At 38.5% G+C, this 20,199-nt stretch overlaps 2 protein-coding genes across 8 annotated transcripts in view; one reads left to right on the forward strand and one right to left on the reverse strand.

Annotated features, from left to right (window-relative positions):
* Nucleotides 1–18,712, forward strand: part of rfc5 (replication factor C (activator 1) 5) — a 58,224-nt gene extending 39,512 nt beyond the window's left edge. Inside the window, exons 9-11 of one of the 2 annotated variants that reach the window (XM_072587312.1) lie at nucleotides 1,269–1,346; nucleotides 10,184–10,238; nucleotides 18,205–18,712. In XM_072587312.1, the coding sequence (XP_072443413.1) occupies nucleotides 1,269–1,346; nucleotides 10,184–10,238; nucleotides 18,205–18,226 (155 nt within the window). In that variant the 3' untranslated portion in view covers nucleotides 18,227–18,712. Of the gene's footprint in view, nucleotides 1–1,268; nucleotides 1,347–10,183; nucleotides 10,239–10,429; nucleotides 10,659–18,204 lie in introns of those variants that run through there. The other variant, XM_072587311.1, reaches the window with a different exon arrangement.
* wsb2 (WD repeat and SOCS box containing 2) overlaps nucleotides 7,170–20,199 on the reverse strand; it is a 33,569-nt gene continuing 20,539 nt past the window's right edge. For 2 of the 6 annotated variants that reach the window (XM_072587307.1, XM_072587304.1), the window contains exons 6-9: nucleotides 19,779–19,951; nucleotides 18,952–19,065; nucleotides 15,719–15,826; nucleotides 10,887–15,288 (exon numbers count right to left, since the gene is read on the reverse strand). In XM_072587307.1, the coding sequence (XP_072443408.1) occupies nucleotides 15,129–15,288; nucleotides 15,719–15,826; nucleotides 18,952–19,065; nucleotides 19,779–19,951 (555 nt within the window). In that variant the 3' untranslated portion in view covers nucleotides 10,887–15,128. Of the gene's footprint in view, nucleotides 7,459–9,138; nucleotides 9,539–10,886; nucleotides 15,289–15,718; nucleotides 15,827–18,951; nucleotides 19,066–19,778; nucleotides 19,952–20,199 lie in introns of those variants that run through there. The other 4 variants (XM_072587306.1, XM_072587305.1, XM_072587309.1 and 1 more) reach the window with 4 other exon arrangements.

The following is a 20,199-nucleotide window of genomic DNA, read 5'->3' on the forward strand; positions in this document are numbered from 1 at the left end:
CGGGCAGAAAAATGGTATTGAGGCCGAGATGGGATCAGCCATGATCTTATCAAATAGTGGAACAGGCTGAAAGGGCTGAATTTCCTATTCCTGCACCTAATTCTTAGTTCTCCATCGTGTCTCCACTGTCATCCATCTGAGAGGGACTGCACTTCTCTAGCTAACCTTAGCTAGACAATCACTGCTTGTTTTCTCATTCCAGGCCATTATTTCTGCTGTCCCCCAAAGATTTTTCCTCCGCCCCCCTCCTATTTATATGCTGCTTCTTATCCAAACATAATTAATTTCCATATATAAACTAACAATACCCAGCTGTATCTCACCAGGTTGATTAAACATAAAGTATAAAATATAGAAGTAGGAGTAGGCCATATAGTATATCATGACCACAATACTATTCAGTCTATTCTAAAATCTTCATCCATTCCTTTGTTACCTGTTGACAATTCTAGCACACCCTATGCTGATCTTGTATACTGTAAACTTAAGGTTACCCGAAAATCTATTGACTTGAGTTGTAGCTTGCACTTATTGTACTCCTATGCTCTTTGATCTAAATTTGCTCCTGGCTAAGCTCAGAATTCCCATTCCAGTTTTCAAATCCCTTCATAACCGGTCCACCACCTATTACTGACCCCTGCAAACTTCTCAAATACCTGAGCTCTAATTCTGTTTTACCATCACCAATCTTATTTGCTTCACCATTGATGACTGTGCCATTAACTACTAAGGCCTGAAGTTCTCGAATTCTGTCTTTTCACCTCTTCATTTTTCTTCTGAGACCTTAAACCCTACCTCTTTGACTGAGCTTTTGGTTATCTGTCTTCACATCTCTGTGTGCCTTTGTGACATTTTTTAGTTTGTAATTCTTCGGTGAAATTCCATGCTTTGTTTTATTATGTTAAACATGTATTGTACGGTGTCATCTCAAAACCTGCCCAAAACATTGGGTGGTTGAGAAAATCTGATTAGTCCAGACTGAAAGTTTCTAATAGACGAAGGTGAGTACTACAGATACTGGAGATTAGAGTCAAGGCCTCATTCTGATCGATTATTCCTGCTCCTGTGATGCTTCCTGACCTGCTGTGCTTTTTGAGCACCACTCTAATCTTGAAAGTTTCTAATTACTATGTTGTGTGATGATTTTATTTCTACTTCAAGTGGAAGTTCCAAAGGTTTGGCACTACTGTTTTTTTTAATGAGTGAGTTGCTAGGATATTCCGTTTAAGTCAAGATGGTGCTTTTGAAATTCCTCAGCTTTCTTTCAGATATCATGGAATTAAAGACATTAAAAGGTTTAGCCCTGCATGATATTCTGACCGAGATCCATACTTTTGTGCACAGAGGTAAGAGGTTTGGATCTAATTAAAGGGAATTATTTGCTTTGTGGCATATTGCCATTTTATTTGTATTTGTTTCTTCAAATATTTACAGTTGATAATTTTAAACAACTGTCAGGAATCTGTATATTATGTTTCCTTTATGAGTGAGCGATTTCTATATTTTTGGTTTAGGGAACAGTCCTGAACTTTCGGTCTCTCGTTCTTTCTCTCGTTCTTTCTCTCGTTCGTTCTTTCTTTCTTTCTTTCGTCCGTGTCCTTTCCAGTCACCTTTAGATTGGGAATAATGTCACTTCTTGTGCCATGTAAGAAAAGGTTGAAGTGAAATTCTAATGAGGACAATGTGACATTCGACTTGTCCTTTTCATTCCATTTACTTGTCTCACAGCTGCACAGTGTGGAGACAAGTGATTTACCAGCCATAAATGAGAACTTAATAGTTTTGCCGAATTCATAGGAAAGCTTTGATATATCTGCCTGTTTGTGACTATTTTAACTGTCTTAAGTTCCTGAAAACATTCTGATTATTTCCAATTTGTGAGTTTAGAATTAAATTGTGTATATTGTTACCTTGGCTCAGCAAGTAGCATTGTCAGCCCTTGAGTGTAGGGTTATATTGCAAGAATTAAGCACACAGTACTGGCTATAGTTTCAGTTCAGTTTCCAGATTTGGACCAGTGTTTCATATTTTATATAATGTGATAAACAGAAATCTTGTGTCCAATTTCAGAAGGAGGTTGAATACATAAAAGAAAGTACTGCAGGAAGCTTTCCTTGTGCCTTTTTGTTTTATGCTTAGACTTTAAAAAGCAATATTTGTTTGTAGGACGTGAGCCTCATTGGCTGGACCAGCATTTATCGCTCATCCCTAGCTGCTTCTTTGGAATGTTGCAGGTATTGCACATTCTCCCTGTGGGTTTTCTCTGGATGTTCCAGTTTCCTCCCACAATCCAAAGATGTGCAGGTCAGGTGAATTGGCTATGAAAAATTGCCCATAGTGTTAGTCAGGGTAAATATAGGATAGGGGAATGAGTCTGGGTGAGTTGCTCTTCAGAGGGTCGGTATGGACTTGTTGGGCTGAATGGCCTGTTTCCAATACTGTAGGGAATCTAATATAATCTACTTTCAACAATACTGTTAGGAAGTGAGTTTCAAGATTTTGACTGGTGACACCAAAGAAAGGACTATTTTAATGTCAGGATGGTGACTGGCTTTGGAGGGGGTGACTTTTGCAGCTGGTGATGTTTCCATGCATCTACTGCTCTTGGTCCTTCTAGATTGTAGTGATCATAGGTTTGGAAGGTGCTGTGTGACAAGCCTTGGTGGATTTCTGTATTGCATCTTGTAGATGGTATACACTGCTGCGACTGAATGTTATTGGTGGAAAGAGTGAATGGCACCACATCCATGAACAGGGAAGTAGGCCGCTTTGACAATAGACAATAGGTGCAGGAGTAGGCCATTCAGCCCTTCTAGCCTGCACTGCCATTCAATATGATCATGGCTGATCATTCCTAATCAGTATCCTCTTCCTGCCTTATCTCCATAAACCCTTGATTCCACTATCTTTTGAGAGCTCTATCCAACTCTTTCTTAAATGAATCCAGAGACTGGGCCTCCACTGCCCTCTGGGGCAGAGCATTCCACACAGCTACCACTCTCTGGGTGAAGAACTTTCTCCTCATCTCTGTCCTAAATGGTCTGCCCCGTATTTTTAAGCTGTGTCCTCTGGTTCGGCACTCACCCATCAGCGGAAACATGTTTCCTGCTGCCAGAGTGTCCAATCCTTTCATAATCTTATATGTCTCAATCAGATCCCCTCTGGCTTCTAAACTCAAGGGTATACAAGCCCAGTCGCTCCAGTCTTTCAGTGTAAGGTAATCACGCCATTCCAGGAATTGACCTCGTGAACCTACGCTGCACTCCCTCAATAGCCAGAATGTCTTTCCTCAAATTTGTCTTGGGTGGTGTTGCTAAGGCCGATATTTTCACTAATGTTGTGCATAACTTAGTGGCATGTGAGATCAGTTAGGAAGGTAATTAAATATTTCATGTAAACAATGTAAGGATGGTAGGTTTCTTTCCCAAAAAAAACATTAGTAAGTCAATTGAGTTTTTAAGATTCATGGCCTGTATTATTTTGTCCACCTTTTTTAACCAGAACTGAATTTAGAATTTCTAAATTGCAATGCTGGGATTTGAACTGGTGTTCTCTTGGTTATTCTAGTAATTTCAGCAGGAAAGTACTGTAGTAGTTCTGACCAACATTTCTGTCTCAACTAACATTACTGAAACAGATTATTTATTACTTATCTCATTTGCCCTCAGTGAAAATCATTTATCACAATTGCCTGAATAGCAATGGTGGCAATTTCAATAAGTAATCATTTGATTGTAAACTTTTGTGAAGCCATGAAAGATACTTTGTGAATGCAAGTTGTTGCTATAAGCAACAGAACTGCCTGTAGATTGAAATTGTAATTTTGTAGCCACGTTAATTTTCCAAGTATCCTGATTGTAAAAATGTGCAAAGGCAATTTCAAATTAAATTGATACCGTAAGATACTAAAGTTCTCGAGTTTCTATGTCAACCACAAAGCACAGAACAGTATCTGTCTTAGCTTTGCGGAAAACTCCGTAGAAGTTGCATGTCAGACCATTTATGTTTTTCCATTTCTTCCTTTCCTGAGACTTTTTTTTTCTCAGCAAATTGAGTTGGATTTGAGAACCCTCGATGATTTTGATTTTGTTTTTCTGCTAGTCAATTGGATTTTAATCCAATTCTATTCCCCTGCAAACATCAATTGATTCAGCCCATACCTTTTTGGTATTAGGTGTGTAATGCATGCATATGCTGATTGTGTATGACATATAAAACGACAGTGCAGAGATAGTGTCCCTACTCCTGAATCATGAGGCCAATGTTCAAGTCACATCTGCTGCAGAGCTGGGTAATAGTATCTTTGAATAGTTTAATTAGAGAATATCTCATCTCATTCATTGTACCAGAAGAAACAATATCTGATTTTCTCTGTCCACTCTTAAATAGCTACAACAGCTCAGTTAAAAGAGCATGAGACTGAAGGACTAAAGGTCTGTGATTCAATGACACTGACCAGATGGAACAAGTGGCCTCTTCCTTTGCCATAAGGTTGGGTGGTTAGTCAGAATGGTTAGATCGTGTTGCTAATAATCCAAGGTCATGGGTTCAGTTGTTATACTGGCTAATGTTTCTGGCATGTGTGCCAGACTTGAGTAATTAGGTCAGGTGTGGCACCGTGATATTGTCCCTTCTTGTGAGCCAGGAGATCTGTGTTCTTGACCTACCTGCTCCAAGCATGTGAATAATGTCGGTGAACAGGTTGATTAGAAAATATCTATGATGTTGAATCTTTAGAAGGCTCTTGTGATGAGGGCTGTTATGGTGTAGTGGTAGTGCCTCTGAGCTAGGAAGCCCAGTTTCAAGTCCCACCTGCTCTAGGGCTGTGTCCTGTCATCTCTGAGTGATTAGGAAATACCTATTTGTTCAGCTTCTAAATGTCGTTAGTGGATCCCACTGTTTGATGATTACTTCTAGACACATTGAAAATGTAATAGGCTTTAGTGTTCCAGTGGAAGTGTCCCTACCTCCTGAACTATGCGGCCTGGGCTCAAGCCACACTTTCTCCAAAGGTGTGTCATAACATCTCTGAATACCTTGATTAGAAAATATCTGTAAAATGAAAAGTGGAAGAGGCATAATGGTATTGTCCCTGTCTCTGAACTGGAAGGTTTGGGTTCAGGTCTCAACTACTTCAGAAGTGTGTTATAACATTGCTAAAGCTTTCTTTTGGGGAAAAAAGCTAGAGAGGATAGAATTATTGTTCCTGTATGTGGGGCTGTTGAGTTGCCTGATTACAGAAGTGAAGAAGTGCACACCAGCAAGAGAGCTTGTCTCATTTCCTGTTAATTTAAATGAATGGAAAGCCAGGTGGTTTCCCATATGGGTGTATGCAACTCCAAGCCTACATGAAGCATTTATAGGGAAATCCAATAGCTTGGAAACAGTAATTTTCTCCATCATGATCTTGTATAAGTTGAAGAACACAAATCAAATCATTACAAGCAGAAATTAGACAATGTGAATATGTAATAATCATGGAAATCAATGTGCTGGAATTTTCCCAAACATCATCCTTTTTAAAAGATTTATGTTGAGCTCATTTAAAGCTGATTTAAGAAAAAGTGCCAACTTCAATTTTGTTATAAATATATGTGTTATTCTTGATGTTAGTGGAAACGTTATTACTTTAGGACTAAATATTCTCAGTACCAATCGTGGACACTCCATCTCAATTCTGTAGTTAAGTGCCTTTTCCCAGGAGATAGGTGCTGTTTCATTTCCACAGGAAATTCAAAATCATTAGATGCTGTATCCCTAAGGATATTTTTGCAGGCTCTATCTTTTAATTAAGTGAAGCATTTAGTGTTGCATTATCTGACTATCATCAATTGTAGCCAATGAGCAGATTATTTTACTTTTTATTCTTTCATGGGATGTGGTAGTTGATACCTATCCTTGAATACCCTTGAACTGAGTGGATTGCTCTGTGGTTAGGAGTCCATTGTAGGTCAGACAGGGTAGTGATAGCAGATTTCCCTCTCCAAAGAACATTCCTGAACCTGAAGTTTTTTTGGCACCACTGGAGATACTTCATCATATTTATTGAGCAAATTTGAACTCTGTCATTTGAAACTTAGAGCATTAGCAAGGACCTCCAGTAACATTGCCATGTCACCACTGCTGTCCAGGTATGAGTGTTGAAATTCCTTTGGTGGTATTTTCATCATGTTGGCACAGAGATTCTGGCAAGCAGTGGAGAAGGAGCATAAACCACTATCCCTGTTCAAAACTGCTCCATTAGCATTTTACAATGGACATTGCTGTTTTGACTCTAGCTTGAATCCATAGGTTAGACAAGTTGGGTGATCTGATGGCAATGTACTGAAGATATGTAGCCTTGAGGTCTGCCTTCCACTCAGTGATGTTTACGGTTTTAAATGTAACTGTTTTTGATGTCAGGTCAGTGCCCACTACAAACTTATCTATGCTTGTCACAAATGACACTGTTCAAGCTGTCTCACACCACTGTTCACACCTTTACTCACATCCGTCCAGGGGAATGAGAATGTAGGAGTGGGAATTCCAAGCTAGCTGTGGGAGAGGGTGTTTGGAGAACAGGAAATGCCAGGTAGTAAAAGGGATGGGACTGGCTTTTAAAAGAACCGGGAACAGAGAGGAGTTAGCAGTGATGGACCTGCTGGGAAGGGTGGTGGTGAAGCAATGTCAGGGTATGGGATTTATCAAATGTTTTGATGCTTCCCCTTCATATAAATGGCTGCACTCCTAGCAAGAACAGTGCCAATAAATAAAGGTACCAAACAGCCTAAATTTATACACTGGGTTCTGGCAGAAGTATGGGCCAAGGGCTTCCATGGAGCCATTTCTGGCAAACAGGATGTTCAGGATTTCAGCTCACCATAATTTCTGGTGTCTTTGCAACTCTTAATGTCAGTGAACTTGCAGCACTCACTGCTGCTAGGCCCAGAATTTCTGATCCCTTCTGTTCAGAACAATTAGCCTCAGTTTGGACCTTGTTTTGCTCAACAGCCATGGTTTTATAATAACTAATTCCAAAAAAAAACTGTCATGTTCTTTGAACCAAGGAAACCGAATACAGAACATCCTGAAGGGTGTCATTGTTTTTGAAAAGATTAATCAGTAAGGTGAATAGAACTTAAGACACACCTTTTTTAAAAAAAACATGTTTAAAGACCTAATTCTCACAATTTATTTTCAAATATGTTCAGTCAAAGCAGGTATAATTTAGTCTGTCATGTAAACTGGGTGTTGCTCTCCATTACTATGGAGATATTTGTGGCAATCTCCAGGGTCCATTCTGTAAACAGTGTAGTTGATAGCATTATTACAGCTGTGTGCATTCAAATACTCATTAGAGACCAGGTCTTGCAACCGACACCATCTGCTGGGTGACGCTGGATGTTTTCTTGTTCATCTCCTTGGAGACTGTTGCAATTTCCATAACAACGTTTTCTGGTAGGAGGAGCTGTTTGGCTGCTTTTGAGAATAAATCTAAAGTTATTAAAGTAACTAAACAGTAAGACATACCTTTTTTAGTAGATTTTGTAGTTGTACTTCTCCCTCCTCTCGGAAGGATATTGTGAAACTTGAAAGGGTCCAAAAAAGATTTTACAAGGATATTGCCAGGGTTGGAGGATTTGAGCTACAGGGAGAGGCTGAATAGGCTGGCCTCTTTTTTTTTTTCCCTGGAGTATTGGAGGCTGAGGGGTGACCTTATAGAGGTTTATAAAATCATGACTGGCATGGATAGGGTAAATAGACAAATCGATTACCTGGGGTGGGGGAGTCCAGAACTAGAGGGCAACTTTTTCACAGAGGGAGGTGCGAGTATGGAATAAGCTGCCAGAGGAAGTGGTGGAGGTTGGTATAATTGCAACATTTAAAAGGTATCTGGATAGGTACATGAGTAGGAAGGGTTTAGAGGGATATGGAATTAGATTAGGTTAGGATATCTGGTCAACATGGACAAAGGGGTCTGTTTCCATGCTGTACAACTTTATTTATCCTATCCATGCCTCTCGTGATTTTATTCATAAAGTCTTTTCCCTGGGTTGGGGAAATCCAGAACAAGAAGGCATAGATTAGATTAGATTACTTAGTGTGGAAACAGGCCCTTCGGCCCAACAAGTCCACACCGCCCCGCCGAAGCGCAACCCACCCATACCCCTACATCTACCCCTTACCTAACACTACGGGCAATTTAGCATGGCCAATTCACCTGACCTGCACATCTTTGGACTGTGGGAGGAAACCGGAGCATCCGGAGGAAACCCACGCAGACACGGGGAAGAACGTGCAACCTCCACACAGTCAGTCGCCTGAGGTGGGAAATGAACCTGGGTCTCTGGCGCTGTGAAGCAGCAGTGCTAGCCACTGTGCCGCCCATAGGTTTGGGGCGAGAGGGGAAAGATATAAGAGACCTAAGGGGCAACTTTTTCATGCAGAGGGCGGTACGTGTACGGAATGAGCTGCCAGAGGAAATGGTGGAGGTTAGTACAATTGCAACATTCCAAAGGCATCTGGAATAATATATGACTAGGAAGGGTTTGGAGGGATATGAGCTGCGTGCTGGCAGGTGGGACTAGATTGGGTTGGGATATTTGGTTGGTGTGGATACGTTGGACCGCTGTGTCTGTTTCCGTGCAGTATTTCTCTATGACACTCTCTCTGTGTCAGGCTGTTTTCATTTGCTTCAAGAATATGTGGTGTTACACCTCAAAATATAGTCTACAACAAATTAACTTGGATGTAATAGAAACCTCAGTACAGAAAGCAGACAGATTTACACGCTTAATTGTAACCTGAGTTTGTAATTGTTTCCAAATCCTAAAAGTTGGTATTATTCCATGTGTGAATCACAAGCGTCATATTCTCCTGTCTTTGCACCTTTCCTGCTGCTGCTTCCCTCTCCTGAAATTGATAGTTGTCCCTTTAGAATATCCTGCCCAAAATGTTATTCCTGCTTAATGCTCTCCCTTGACAAAGGCTTTGGTTAACACTCCTAATTTCTCTTGACTTTGAGGGGGCCCTGGAGGTTTTCTATATTTAAATATCCTAATGTCAGGTTTTACATGCCAGATGTGGGGTGGCAAGACTAGCATTAGTTTCCAATCAGAAATTGATTTTTTTTTTTTAAAAACTGGTCCAGCTCCTTCAAAGCCCCTCTGAGTGAACAGAACCCCCGACACTCCTATTTATTTTTTTTTCTGCCATTCCTGTTTTTTTTCCTTTTTTATTTTTCCCCAGCACCCAAATTATGTGCACGTGCAGGTGTGAGACACAGTGAAAGACACAAGGTGTACAAATCTTTATTCAACTTCCACTACCAGGCAGAAAGGAAACACCCAAGTGGCCAGTGACAAGTAGTGCCCGTCCCATCAAAGGGCAATGCTACATGATCAAAAGTGAAGGGGAGGGCAGGGATTAAATCAAAGTAGAATTGGAGGGGGAAATAATACACTCTACTCCCTGCAGCACCCACCTCTCTCTGAACGGCTCAAGGGGGTTGGTGGACACGATGTACTCCTTCTCCAGAGACACCCAGGCTCTGACATAACTGCAGAAGAGGGGCAAGCAAAGAAATTGCTTTTAACTACTCTGTTAAATAACCTAAAAAGGTACTTATTTAAGAGTCAGTTAGAATGCTGTAAGTCTGGAGTTACATGTATGTCAAACCGGGTAAGGATGGAAGATACCCTATCCAAAAGAATATTAGTGAACCAGATGGGCTTTTTAACAAGCTGGTAGTTACTTGTTCATCATTACTGTTACTAGCTATTTAACTACAAGTTGATTTAGTTAGCAGAATTCAAATTCTCCAGCTTTCAATTCATGTCTTTGGGTTATTGATCTTGGTCTCTCAATTACTAACTAACTAAATTGCTGCTGCTTTTGTTTAACATATTGGAATGTTTTTAGCTAATCTAGGAAACTAGTGTTCAATTGTGTTTATAGTGAGTACATATAGTTTCATTCCTGCTGTGATCAAGCAACAGTATTAGTTTATAAAATCACCTCAGGAATTAAGAACCAAGCGAGATCTCTTGTTAGATTCAAACTTATTCAGCAACAGAATCAAATAATGACCTGCTTTGTTTGGAATATGTAAAATTGACCACTAGGAAGTGTATGATACCAGACAGTGGAATTGCTAGCTTTATTGTATCGAAGCTTCTCATGTTTGTGTATGGTACTTTTTCAGTTGATTTGCCACCTTCGGTTCGAATTCATTTATTGATCAAGATGGCTGATATCGAGTAAGTATTACTTCAGAATTTTCTTCTGGGATATTAGATATGGGAAGTGGGGTGGGGGGCGGGTGAAGAAAGAGAAGGGAGGGAGGACAGACCGATGGATGGTGGGGGAAGGGGAATGAGGAAAGGGTGGGGTGGCAAGTGGAGAGAGGGAAGGTAGGAAAAACAGTCTGACTTAAAATTTACTTTAACAGGTACAGGCTGGCTTCAGGAACAAATGAGAAAATTCAACTGAGTTCACTTATTGCTGCATTTCAAGTTGCCCGTGATATGGTTGTTGCCGAAGCTGAATGAGTTTATAATTTTGTTTATTAAAATTAATGACTTGATCCTATTGAAATATTTTAAAGTTGTCTTCTGGAAACAGGTTTTGTCCAAAGTTATTCAGTGGACTTTTACAATACCAATAAAATTGTAAGCAAGGTGGTGAATATAGAGAATAATACAGAAGCAACTTGCATGCATGTTCATTGGGAGCAGTCATTTCCAACAAAAAAATCATTTTTAAAATTGATCCACAATTAAGGTGATTTCCCAAACCAGGTCATAGTTGATTCAAAAAAAAAGTGGAAGGTTTCTATAATACCGGATTATGTTTCAGCTTTCTCCACTAGGTCTCTTTTGCCTTAAATGAAATATAAACAAGCAAATGTTGAAAAAAAGTTCTAGGGGAAAAAACCAGTGGTTAGCACTGCTGCCAGGCACCTGGGTTCAATTCTGGCCTGGGTGACTGTCTGTGGAGTTTTGTACATTCTCCCAGTGTCCGAGTGGGTTTTCTGCAGATGCTCCAGTTTCCTCCCACAATCAAAGATGTGTAGGCCAGGTGAATTGGGTGTGCTGAATTGCCCATAGTGTTAGGTGCATTAATCAGAGGGAAATGGGTGTGGATTTGTTGGGCCAAATGGCCTGTTTCCACATTATATTCCCTACAATCTAATCTAAAAATACAGGGATTCTATTTCCACACTGGGTTTTACATATTAATCAGGTGCCACCTACTGGACACTTTAGGGATTTAAGTAATGGGAAATATACATATAATGACAGCTATGTTAGTGTTAGAGATGTATAGCATGGAAACAGACCCCTCTGTCCAACTCGTCCATGCTGACCGGCTATCCTAATCTAATCTAGTCCCATATCCTTCTAACTCCTTCCTATTCATGTTTTTTTAGGAAGGTATTTGGATGGGTACATCAAGGAATGTTAGTTATTTCCTCAACAGTACAACATACAAATATTTTCCTCTACTGTAAAACTGCAGATGATTTTATAGGAGGAAATTTCAGTAGAACTAAAATCTTGTTCTAGCACACTGTTCAAATCTAAATTAGCTTCTCATTACATTTTCAAATCACCTAATGGGATTGCATAGAGTTGAATAACTTACTTATCTTAAATGTAGCAGAAAATCTCATGACTTAAACTACTAAGGCTGCATGCCTAGAATTGGCACTTAGTTTACTTAATGCATTAGAACAACCAGATAATTTTCTCTAATATAGGGATTTGCAGTTTTGAGACAGAATATAAAAGTCAATACTGAGCAAAAACGATAGTGTCATAAGTCAAGACCGTTAAAAGGTTTTTAAAATATGGAAGATGGCAATAAAGTCAGGAATTGCAGACAAGTCAAAGTGACTGGAGTTATTTGCTAGCTGTTAGTTAATACCTGCAGACAAATTAGTAACATTGAAAGAATAACAGCAAAACCTGATTTTAAAGATGCAAAGAGTTTAACAAATAAAACTTCACGCTGGTCAAAAGCTAAATAATGCTGTCCAGGTCTAAAAACTGGGCTAGGATTAAATAAACAAACATTCTATCAAGTGTTTACCCTTGTAACACCTTCATAATCATAGAATTAGCAATAAGTCCAACCAAGAACATTCCCCCCCAGAGTCAAAGAGGCAGTCTTACAACTGACAGGCTCAATGTTATTTGTGGAATAAACAATAGTTCCTTGAACTTGACCGGTTATAAATTTCAGCTAAGAAAGCAAGTTTGTTATAAAGGATTTGTAACTACAAATCTTCTAAGTTCCAAATATTTGTAAGAACTGCTCCTTGCTCGAGTGCAAGTTTGTGCAGTGATGTATCAATTGGACTTGGTGGCAGCTTTGTCTTGTATGCTAACAAAGTTGACCTCAACAATGTAAGCTACTTCCGTGTGGGGCTTAGGAACCCCACTTTGGCATGGCAGTCTCTTGCCCACATTTACTACAGTGGGACACTGATTTCTCTAGATCCTCCTCTTGGCCAAATTGTGCTAATCAATTTCTCCTTGCCTGTTCCAGTGCCTGTCCAATCAAACACCTTCTGGAGGTCAAGGCTAGCAACTCTATTGCAGTTGTCAGTTTCAATAGATACTATATTAATATCTTGCACGCTGGTATATTTGTAATGGAAGTATGAATAACCAGGTGATAAACTACTGGCCAGTTGACCATACATCCATCAATGAAAATGGCAAAACCAACAGAGGTCATTGGATTAGTAGTGATATACTAATAAACTTAACTCAGGAGTCCTGGTAGATGCTATGACCTTGTTCTGTGACAACATGAGGATATGTTGAGACAATGAACTTAAACTAAATTTTGTCTGTCAGGGACACAGAGGCCCGATTGCACCTCTAGAAGTGTATAAGCTTGGTAAACTCAATTTGATGTTCTCAATTAGGTTTTGTTCCTTACTTAATCAACTTGGACATAACAGCTTGAGGCTGGGATTGCAAATAAAAGACAAAGCAAGATGTACACGTTAGTTGTTAAAGCAAGTTGTGAAGAGGACAGAGTCTGTAAAGTGACACATATGGGAGATATGAAGCTTTCCCTTGTCAGGAAGAATAGAAAAATCAATTTTCTCAATGTGGATAATATGAATCAAAATTACTATTGCATTAAGTAATCAGAAAGACAAATGAAAATTGGCCTTTAAAAGTAGGGAAGTTATTTTACAACTGTACAGGCTATTGGTGCCTTCCCATCTGGAGAGTGTTTATACAAATTTGGTCTCTACTTAAGGCGACACACATTTGTAATGCAAGTTCAAAGGAGGTTCATTCAGACCGATTATCTCCAGAAAGGTTGAGTTGGTTTAATCCTACACTTTAGCATTAAGGACAAGCAGTGATCCTTCAAAAACAGAACATTGAGGGGTTTTGAGGTAAGCGTTGAGGAAAAATTTCTTATCTAGGGAAAATCCTAGAACTGAGGGCACAGTTTAAAATAAAATTGGAGATGTCATTTCGACTGAGATGGGGAAGGAATTTCTTTAGAGGGTTGTTTATCTTTAGCATTTTGTTCCAGAGCAGGGAGCTGGGCCATTGAATATGGTCAATCCAGAGTTGAACAGGTACTTGATCAACCAGGAAATTGAGGGTTTAGGGGTGAGTGGTGGTAAAATGGAGTGAAAAGGTTAATCATATTAGATGATTTTTTTTGTAACCTGGGGAGGAAAAGAATAGTCTGAGCAAAGATTCCCCATTTTCACTTCATGTACACTGCCAACTGAAGAATTTGACAATGTCTTAACATATGCAGACATGCATTAAAACAACTAAGTTAAATTTTATTTCTAAAAATCAGACAAAAATAAATACTGAAAATATATTCTTTCTTGAAATACAATGAAATAAACAACTATTGTATAAATGTTTTGTATCAAGCCTTCTCCAGTTTGCACGGTACAAAACATCTTAGTGCAGTGACAAGACTAATTTTGTGGAGTTAAATAGTTGCATGTGATTAATCCAAAATGTGTGACAACACCACGTTAAAAGAAATCACATTCCATAGGAAATCTACAACTGATAACTAACTTTCATACTTTTTGAGACAAAAATCCACACAGCCCCATCAATTTAGTACGATTGCTCAAAATGTTGATTTTCCAGAATTAATCTTGCATCTTTTGCCAATTTTCTTTATCATGTGTATTTGGTCAACCTTTGTTTCTTTCCTGCATCTTTTATGAAAATCTGTCACGTGTAATTCTACACTAGCAGGAATTAAAGCTAGTGCATGCAGAAAAACGTACACAAGTACATTGTTAGAAGGCAAGGTGAGATCAAAGGTTACATTTGGGCCACAAAGATCTACATCTAGGCTGTAAGTTTTCAATTCTAGCATAAAGGTGTTAAAACTACAAAAGGATAGAACAGTGATCAAACACAAGAAATAATTTTAAAAATGAAGAATGGCTAACAGCACCAATAAGAGATTCCAATCAAAATAATTAAAAGATGAATCTGGAATATTCTAGTTAGTCATAAAGGTACCAAACTAATTTTTTTTTAAAAAAAGGCAAGTTTTTAACACTTTCCCCAGACTAAATTAAATTCGAATAATTAAATCCATAAATCTGAGGATAAAAATTGTAAAGGAACACTTATGAAACCATGCAGAGTGTCTAGATAGATCAATAATGATTATCCATCTTTGTGCAATTTTAAGCCATAAATTTACAAACTAAACTGGAGATCAAAAAAGATACTATACTTGTGGGGCTTGCATCTTGAAATACTTAGTTTCATAAATAACATTTTTAACCTTCTACTGCCTTTAGAAAGATGTAGACCAGATTGATCTCCACATTCAGAACAAATATTATACTTTTGATCAGTCACATAACTTCACAATGTGGAAAGTTCCAATAGTGTGCAAAAGATTGATCTGGTAGAGGAGGACTTTTTTGACATTGAATGTAATAAGTTTTATAATGGAAAAAGACTCTTTTTGTGACAATTATTTTTGGAAACTAGATGTACATTTTTAAAAATCAAATACAATATTCATTTAAATAAATCTTGGTAAAAATATTATTCATTATCTATTACTTTTAAGGTAAGGGTTCCCATTGATCCTGTTACTTTACCTCTGCAAAGTGTGAGCTAGAACTTATAAATCAAAAACTGTTTAATCTTCTTTGGAACTGACAACAGCATAACTTGGTGGGTCGTCATCATGTGGCGTACAGCATTGCGGCAAATGTGTTGCAGAGTTGGCAGCACCTTAGATACGATCCAGAATGTAACATGACCATCTCTTGTCCTGGAACAACATTGGTATAGGGTGGAGAAAAGACTTAATTTTTTAAACTAGTCTATATACCTATAATACTTAACCTTGTGGAGAGAATTTTCAGTCATTTTTCTGAAGTATTCAGTGCCAAAACAGAGCACTACTGTTGGAGATGGTTCCTCTCAAATCGGCTGCAAAGGCAGTTAGAAATGGGCAATAAATGTTGGCTTAGCCAGCATAATTACCATCCCATGAAAACAACATTTAAAAATAGATAGTATGAAAAATCACATCTGTACCTCCCAACAGGTCAGCAGAGATCTGAAACACATGACTGGGAATCCCCTACACCATTCTGGTTATATAACAACTCAACTTACATCTTAAGCATATTCACTAATTGTCACCCTGCTTGACTTTTAAACTCCTAGCTCAGTACTGAACCTGAAAGCATCCTTACCCTGTAGCCAACACACTACCATGTGGAGAGAATGTACAACAGAGCCCATTGGTCAGAGGAGCAACATATATTGGCCTTTGTAAATCCAAGCACCAAATTCTCAGCAATCTAAACAAAACAAAATCTTAAAATTACAAATTGTATTTGCTCAATACAAAATCTGCAAAGACTGACTGGTTGATATGTATACTAAGACAAACTAAACAGCAAACTGACTAGCCAAGCCTGTAAGTTTAATTATGTTAACACTGAACATTTTAAATTCTAAATTTTTATATGTACAATGTTAAATATTAACTTCTTCAGTATCTGATTTTAAAGTTGATTGACAACACAACTGATTTGAAGAAAAGTTGTTTTGCCAAGAAAACAAATATCAGTGGTTAGAATCCAAAATGAACCATCTTACAGAATGAAAAGACAGATTCAATTAAAATTCAAAATGGGCTTTGGACAACTGCCAGAAGTGAGAAATATTGCTATGTTATGAAGGTGGGTTGGAACTAGTCAAGTTGCTATCTACAGAGTTGGGCAAGTGCTGTATGGTCTCTTGTTGTGCTGTACCTAATCTATGATCCTATGAGGAATCAAAACAAGTAAAAGTCGACGTAAATGTTGACCCCTATTTTTGGCTACAAAATCTGGAATAGACCATATATCTTGTGTAAAATTCTTCACAGCTAACAGATCAAACATTTGAGAGTCAAGGTAATATCCTGTACATAAGTGTTATGATGAGGAATTGTGTTTTCCATGTTATGTACAAATCACACCAATACGGTACAAAAGAATCAAATGCCAACTGACTTCTTGGAGTACACAGTCATATACCTAGTTGAGGTTTTTGAAATTTCATCATTTTGTGTAAAAACACCCTCAAAGAAAATATACAGCAGAGTTTAAACTGAAAGTTATTGAAGTGGTGAAGAAGAGAAATAATTTGCAACAAGAGAATGGTTTCTCAGAGAAACTTTGAGACTGGAGAAAGATATTGAACCAAACTTCAGGCAATGGTAAATGAAAATGTGCTAACAGAGGTAAACCTAGCAAGTGGCCACAATTAGAGAAAAGAAGAAGTTGCTGAATGGACACCTGAAAATTGTCAAAATGAAGGGTCTTAGTCATGAAGCCATCTGAATCCATACATAGAGTCAGATGTGAAGCTTGGAAACATCCCAACCCAATCTAGTCCCACCTGCCAGCACCTGGCCCATATCCCTCCAAACCCTTCCTATTCATGCACCCATCCAGATGCCTTTTAATTGTAATTGTACCAGCCTCCACCACTTCCCCTGGCAGCTCATTCCATACACATACCACCTTCACTGTGAAAAATTTGCCCCTTAGGTCTCTCATATCTTTCCCCTCACCCTAAACCTATGCCCTAGAGTTCTGGACTCCCCCACTTTAGGAAAAAGACTTTGTCTATTTATCCTTTCCATGCCCCTCATGATTTTATAAACCTCTAAAGTCACCCCTCAGCTCCGACTCTCCAGGAAAAAAAAACAGCCCCAGCCTGTTCAGCCTCTCCCTGTAGTTCAAATTCTCCAACCCTGGCAACTCTTTCCTGAACCCTTTCAAGTTTCACAACATTGTTCTGATAGGAAGGAGACCAGAAAGATGGAATTTCAGATTTTAAGCCAAGTGCTAGATGGTGCACAAGGTTTGAGAAGGCATGACTTAGTTCTCTGCTGAAGTAGAAGATTGTACAAAATCAGTTTCACCAGTTTGTAATCAGAAGTTTGCAAAAGGAAGGCTACAAGTTATCATGCATTGGATACATGGACAAAACACCTATTACTCTCAACATGCTGGACAATCAAACTGTGAACCGAAAAGGAGAGGAAAAAAAAAGAAAGGACTGGTGAGAACCACTGATCATGAGAAAAAGTAGGTTTACTTTAGTTCTGTTTTGTATGACTGATGGCCCTCAGTTAAAACCATTGGCTGTTTTTAAAGAGAAAAACTTTGCCAAAAGGAGAAATTTCCAAAAGGAATTGTCATCCATGTGAATTCACAAGGCTGGATGGATGAAGGTGGATTTACAAAATGGATAAAGGAAGTTTGAAATTTATGACCTGGTGGACTACACAAGGAAGAGAGTTTGCTTGTCTGCGACCAGTTTTTAGATCTCATCTAGTAAGGAATGCTGTTGATAACATCCAATCACATAGACAATAGATGCAGGAGTAGGCTATTCTGCCCTTCGAGCCTGCACCACCATTCAATATGATCATGGCTGATAATCCTTAAATCAGTATCCTGTTCCTGCCTTATCTCCATAACTCTTGATTCCACTATCTTTGAGAACTCTATCCAACTCTTTCTTAAATGAATCCAGAGACTGGGCCTCCATTGCTCTCTGGGGCACAGCATTCCACACAGCCACCACTCTCTGGGTGAAGAATTTCTCCTCATCTCTGTCCTAAATGGTCTACCCCGTAGTTTTAAGCACATAACACTGACATAGCTGTAATTCCCGACAGACTTCCAAGTGGAAGGAAATAAAAGCTGACACTATTTCCGAATTATTGAAGAAATGTGGAATTTCAAATGCATTGACTGGTACAGAGGACAAGGTAAAAACAATGACTGCAGATGCTGAAAATCAAATACTGGATTAGTGGTGCTGGAAGAGCACAGCAGTTCAGGCAGCATCCAACAAGCAGCGAAATCAACGTTTCGGGCAAAAGCCCTTCAACAGAGAACGACCATTTATGGGATGACATCGATGAAGCAACAGCAGATGATGTGCGACCGCTAACTACGGACAGCGAAAATGAAGAGGATCCATACAATGATATCATTCATCCGGATGATAGTGAAACTTTATTTGGTACTGAAGATGTTGAAAAGTGTAATTTTGCAGGATTTTAATTCACGTTTGTACTTGATATGTTTAAGATGTAACATGTACAAGTAATTGTGATTTAAAGCCATATTACATTTCTACTTCACTTTTTCCATGTATAAATAAAAGCTTACTACCGATAATTCATTTTTGTTTTTATTGTCTTTATCTAATAATTACCCTAATTTATTGTGTTTTCTTTTCCTTTATTCATTTAGAAGATGATCAATTGGGCTTCTGCTAATGATACGGTATGAATTTTGACAGGCATGAATTTCAGCCCCTCAAAAATAGTATCTACGTAATAGTCGGCCCCATAAATTTAATTTTTGTAATCTAAAAATTTTGATTATTACTTGAGTATATACGATATTGATCTTACCCATCATCTGCTACTGAGGTAACATTTAGTCCCTGCTGGGAGAAGGAGACTGCTCGTACAAATCCGGTCCGAAAGCCTTCATCGACATCCAGAGAAGCCAGTGGGGAACAATGCCTACAGTACCAAAGCTTTACATTAACACAGTTTGTTCTGGTTTAAAAATCAATTTTAAAATCTGGTTTCTAGTGACTTTTTCTAAAACAAAAATAGGCTTTATGTGCAAATGCTATAAAATGCAACTTTTCCTCCCAATTTGCAAGGAGGAAAATGGCTGAAATTTACCGTACCAGAGAGGAGCATGAAAACCTGTTTATAATGACATGACACAACATAACTTGAACAGCTGGAATATATGGATACATTACCCACAGTAAATTACAACACGAGCACTGCCAATACCAGCTGAGAGATACTAGCCATGTGGAGGTTGGAAATCCATTCTAAACACTCTGGAAACCTGCAGTAATGTTGTTAGGTACCTGACAGAAATTTAAGTCACTGAAAAAGGTCCCCTGAAGTGGCCATGGTTGGTTTGTCACTAGTTTTCCAAGCATTAAATGGCCATACCATTGTGGACTTAAATCTGGTCCATTCATTTTTTTCTGCGCATGTCTTGCCAGATTGGACTATTTCCATCATTTTGTTTAAAGTTCAAATTTAGATGCAAATAGAAGTCCGAGATCAATTTACTGCACAAACATACAAAGACTTAGGATAAGGATTTAAATATTAACCTGAGTTTGATTCATTCTGTGAACCACATTGTTAAATGCTTTCCATGCAAAAACCAGCCTGACCAATTAACTTCATATAAATAACTTCTTTACCTCAGCTTCATCAGGCTTTCTCCAGTGTATGGGTCCCATACAATTACATAGGTGTCGTAAGATGCAGTAGCTAGTAATGCTCCATTGGGGGAATATTCACATGATACAACATCACCTCCATGTCCTTCTAGTTTGCGAAGCACTGTATAGGTTACTGTGCTCCAAAGCAATACCTGTGATCACATGGCAATTATGACATTAAGAAACTAAAAGCATCAAACCTGAAGGAGAATTTATATCGAATTAGCAAGCAGAGTTTAAAGATCATGCTGAGAGCATAATTAGGATTTCCTAATAAAGTATATTTCACATTCCACTAACAAGAACCTCTGTAAGCACTCATGAACCTATAGCCCTTAATTTACAAAAATAAAAATTCAGGTATCTGAAATTTGCCTTCCACCTTTTAGAAAAAAAAAGT

Source organism: Chiloscyllium punctatum, chromosome 17 (assembly GCF_047496795.1).
Source record: "Chiloscyllium punctatum isolate Juve2018m chromosome 17, sChiPun1.3, whole genome shotgun sequence".
Taxonomy (NCBI): Eukaryota; Metazoa; Chordata; class Chondrichthyes; order Orectolobiformes; family Hemiscylliidae; genus Chiloscyllium; species Chiloscyllium punctatum.